The 5000-nt window shown below is 43.5% G+C and overlaps 1 protein-coding gene across 6 annotated transcripts in view; it reads left to right on the top strand.

The window, feature by feature from the left end:
* The window catches only part of LOC143029622 (uncharacterized), a 689552-nt gene that overhangs the window by 648195 nt on the left and 36357 nt on the right, over positions 1-5000 (top strand). For all 6 annotated transcript variants that reach the window (XM_076192375.1, XM_076192374.1, XM_076192377.1 and 3 more), the window contains exons 4-6: positions 5-235; positions 931-1186; positions 1630-1726. In XM_076192375.1, the coding sequence (XP_076048490.1) occupies positions 5-235; positions 931-1186; positions 1630-1726 (584 nt within the window). The remainder of the gene's footprint in view (positions 1-4; positions 236-930; positions 1187-1629; positions 1727-5000) is intronic.

The raw sequence follows: 5000 nt of genomic DNA, 5'->3' as shown, positions 1-5000 counted from the left end.
CCAGGGTCGGCATCTGTTCTCTGCTGACACTCTGACTGATATGAACGATTGGGTTCGGAAGCTTCAGACAGCTCTGGACAACATCCGAAGGAACAAGCGACACCTGACCAGTGACCACTCAGCCAAGGGAGCCCCGGGCGCGGGCGGCGGCAACAAGAAGAAGGACGACAACCGTGAGGAGAAGGAGAACCTGAGTAATTCGTCTAAGGACAGGAAGAAGAGGAAGAAAGAAGAGGTAGGGGGAGAAAGAGGAGGGAGAAGGAGGAGGTTGTAAATCTTATCAGGCCTCTTTTGTTCCTCTCCTTGCTTTATTTCTCTCTATCTAAATACATATTTATATATAATAATAATAATAATAATACACATCTATACATAATACACATCTCTCCGTCTCTTCCCTCTTCAATATGAGCCAAATTCTCGCGTGCAGCATAGGTTGCCTGAAGTACGATGATTGATGCATCACAACACTCACGTTACAAAATACAGTCACTGCTACATTACTCATTCTCTTTCACTGAATAATAATAAACACAGAAAAAGGGATCAAGCCAGTTCACATAATTCGGGGGTTACTCAGCTACAACTACAAAATAAACATAACCAGGACGCCGACATCGGCATCTTCGTATACCCATTCGCGCCTTATGACGTATTACAAGTCATCCTGTAAATATGAGTCTGTGCAGAAATATAATATGACTGTTCCTGATATCTATATAAGGAAACTCCTAATATTCATAGTTGGAAGAGACACTAGCTCTAAGAATCTAAGCCTTCATAAAGGAGAGGGAGAGAGAAACACTCAGATAAAAAAAATAGAACAAGTAATTTAGAAAACAGAACAAACCCTCAATAACCTCATTGTTTATGTTACCCTTAACCATCCAGAGCAAACCTCCCCTCTTGACCTTCTCCCATGCCTTCCAGGACTCGAAGAAGAAGCGAAAGTCTCAGGGTGTGACTTCGGAGACGCAAACTCGTGAAGGAGACGAAGACGCCCCCGACGGAGCAATCAGACCCCCGAGGGAGGGCGGCGGAGGTCCCCCAGGCGGGATGGTGAACCTCGCAGGTCTCGGGGTAAGGCTCGGTGGAGGAGGCTCCTCGAGTGTGGTTGTGGACGAAGAACCCAAGACCCGGCAACAGCTGGAGAACATCACCAAACACAGAGTCAAGGGGCCTTCAGGTAACTTTGACCCTCGTTCTTAGAGGTTCCTCAGAGGTAAATAAAATCGTATGGTGTTAGGCAAAACAAAATCCTAGATGTGCCAAGTTTGCCACTAATTTAGTTTCAAAACGCAACTAAATATACAGCACATCTTAAAAAGGGTTTTACATACCTAAAAAACATCTAAAAATTTCCAAAATTCCAGATATATACAGAGCAAAAGCATTTATATATTTCTTTTAAGATGAATGATCCTGTTTCGTTTTCGATTATACGTCATTGTTTGGTGCCTCCCTTGTAAAAGGAAGAAACCCTTCGGTATACTGATATATTGAAAGTGATTAAACTCATGTGACGCTAGGCAGAGGGAATTCCCTTATCGTGCCAAGGTTTGGCACAATGAAGGACCTTGACACGGTGGCTAACGACGGAGAGTGCCACTAACGTGCCATCTGTTTCAGGTCGCCGGGCGCCCCAGAACCGCCGGACGGTCATCGCGGCCAAACACCGGGCGAGTTCACTCTCTGCCCTCGAGTTCGAGTCCCTCAACGACAACAGGTCAGGATCCCCTACTCCGTGCTCACCCTCCACCTCCACTACCACCACCACCACCACCACTCCCTCCTCTTCCTCCTCCTCTACCACCACCACCCAGGAACAGTCCTCAACGACTGATACTACTACTAGTAATTCTGTTACCACACAAGTATCTACCACTACTGATACTACTACTAATACTACTACTACTACTTCTACTACAACTTCTACCTCAGAGAGTATCACCCTGTCCCCTCCCATCACCCCCCGCTCCCACACGCCCTCCTCCCGCCATGAGTACGACCATGACGATGTCGAGTCGGACTTGTTCTTCTCCGACTTGAGACGAAAGGTTAGGATAAGCGTAGGTAATACCCTCGACGTGTCTGAGGACGAGAGCAAGCGGAAGAGCGAGACCTTAGACAAAGAGCCCAAGAGAAGGTCGACCTTGAAGGTGGACTTTGCCGAGAGTGAGCGGCGGTCGAGGTCAAGGTCCAAGAGCAGGATGCCGTCCTTGGCCAAGCTCTCGAGGTTTAGGGACACGCTCTCCTCCTACAGGAAGGAGAGGTACGTCACCAAGGACGTGATCGAACCGAGTCATCCGGACGCCAAGGCGGAGGACAGCTGGTCCAGTTCCTGTATTGTGCTGTAGGGCCGTTCCCGGAGATCCGAAGTCGTGGGTTGGGTGGTGAGATCGTCCGTATACGTGAATCTCCCGAAGTCATCAGGGATGATCGGGTCGGTGAGGTCACTCTTAAGGGGGTTAGCAAGTCTCAGGGGGCATAGGAGGAGCCCCGAATGCCTGATGGACCCCTCTGGAGGGGATCTGGTGGGGCCTTTGAAGGGAGAACGTACGCAGGGCTGAAGAAAGTTTAGTTGGTGCTTTAACGTTTCTGGGCGATAGTGTGTTCAGCCCCTTGCGACAGCGTTGGCTGTTATTCTTGCATTTGTGCCTCTGACAACAAGTTCTGGAAGTTACGCTTACTTAACATGCTGTTCCCATTTTATAATTCCTTCAGGAGTTACACAGTTGTAATGTCACAGTATTACTTCCTCTGTAACCAAGATCAACACCTATAGTAGGGATTTGTAGTAACACAACTTACAGACTTGTTGCGATACATACAGTACATTTTTTGAGCCACTGCAACACATTATAGCATTTATGTTTCTTTCTTCGTGGTAAGTTTAATATTTCAGAAGTTCTTCCCGGTGCAAGCCAGTACAGAACATATTGAGTACACTTCAACATAAAAGAGCAGTCTTTACACTCAAATATATAAAATAGTTTGGCATGAATTATATGTAAAAAAAAATCTTCGGTCATCTAGGTCTTCTTTCGCTTAAATGTAGATCTCCATGAATGGAGACTCGAAGTCGCAGACTTTCTATTTCTTGGTCTGAACTTCTGTCAATTGGTCGCATCTGCAATCATGCACAAATTCAGGAGCACTAGTGGAGTATGATCAGGAGCATTTTGCACTTGGGGTGGAGGTATGGATTTTCCATATTGCTGGGTCAACAGATTGAAGCTTGACTAAGATTCAGTTGTTGTTTTTTATCATAATAGAAATTATAATTATCATTAGTAATAATAATGATAAAAAATTATAATAATAATAATAATTATTACAATTATTACAATTTTTACCATTTTTACAGTTTTTACAGTTTTTACAATTATTACAATTATCATTATTATTATTATCATTATTTATTATTATTTTGATGATTAATGATTATGTGAAGGTGATGATTAGATGTTAATGATAATCAGATACCTAGAATTTTACCGACAGAAAACCCACATCCCCATTCCCCACAGCTGCTGCTGCAGCCCTCGTACTTTTACATAAATCCCTTTGGGAAGAAATGTTAGTGTTGTCCGTGTTGTATTGGTGTGAAAATATAAAGTTGTAGGAATAGAGGGAGGGGAACGGTTGCTGGCTGTCAACCATCCATATGCAAACTGATAGAGGAAACACAGTTAGAATTGACATAAGAGGTTGGGCCGGGACTGGAGACGTAGTGCCAGCTTCCTGGGGCTGGGCTCTTAGATAAAGATGATGATGACGAGTTCTGAGGACTGGTAGGAGGGAGAAGATTTTTATTTTTTCAGATGTCTGTCTACTAAGACCACAACTTGTAGGAATCCATTGTCAGTCTCATAACTAGGAATATTCACCCAGATATTACTTTGACAGTGTGATATACTGAATAGAAGCTTGACATTATGTACATTCTTCCATACATCCATCAAAACTAGACTATTCATTAGCTGTTCATGTAATTATAATTCTTCTTCAGTTTGAAAGTAAGGTTGGCAAATGATTGTGTATAGTAGTGGGAATATTTTTAGTTACAAGATTATCCTGTTTTTCCAAATACATGCCTGGTGTAGGCATCTTGCACCTCCAGGAATTCTAGTTTTGTCATTCTCTTATATATCTTTTTTAAGTGACTCAACCTTTGTAGAAACTGTACTTCTAAAATGGCTAGGAGCTTCTCTTGGCTTTGAGCAGAAGTTACCTAACCTAAGTAGACATAGAACCCTTTTCTTTGAGTGTATCTGTTCATCATCTCTTCAGGAAAACCTCTTTGTGCAGGTGTTTCCTATATGGATGAGAGGACCTCATTATACAGGTGTTTTTATACTGAGGAGAGAGCCTTGTTGCACAGGTGTTTTTATACTGAGGAGAAAGCCTCGCTGCACAGGTGTTTCATGTATGGATGAGATAATCTCATTACACACATATGTCTTGTTTGAATGACAGATTCAGTTTAATTAATGCACCTCAGATATAATGAAGACCTTGACAGATCTTGTTTTGACTGATCCCAGGTGCTTTTAATCAGTTGAAAGTGAATACATAAGACAAAATGGTCATCTAGACTGATCAAGAATGACATTTCATCCCATGTGTGTTTGTGTATATTTATATACATACATATACCAAAGGCTTTTTCCCCCTTACAAGGGAGGTAGCCAAAAAGAAAAAGGCATAAAAACCATTTCCACCCATTCCATCCCTAATACACTCCACTCCCCTCCACCCTCTACCCTCCCTCTTATCTTGGCACCTCTTGGATGACGGGTCATCCTTGCATCTTGTCCACTGCCCTGGGTCAGAGGCAGTGTTACAATACACAGCACATCTACAGCAAGGCTGCTTCATTAAATCGGCAACCCCCCCTCTCTGTCCCCTCATGCATAAAAGGAGAAGACGGGGAGAAATCCCTTCAGGCTACGTCAAATTTTTCTCACACATACTACCTGACCCCCCATATCCCACCC

This window comes from Oratosquilla oratoria, chromosome 11 (genome assembly GCF_046742065.1).
Source record: "Oratosquilla oratoria isolate Oo_2021 chromosome 11, ASM4674206v1, whole genome shotgun sequence".
NCBI classification, from domain to species: Eukaryota; Metazoa; Arthropoda; class Malacostraca; order Stomatopoda; family Squillidae; genus Oratosquilla; species Oratosquilla oratoria.
This window is presented reverse-complemented; position numbering and strand designations above follow the sequence as displayed.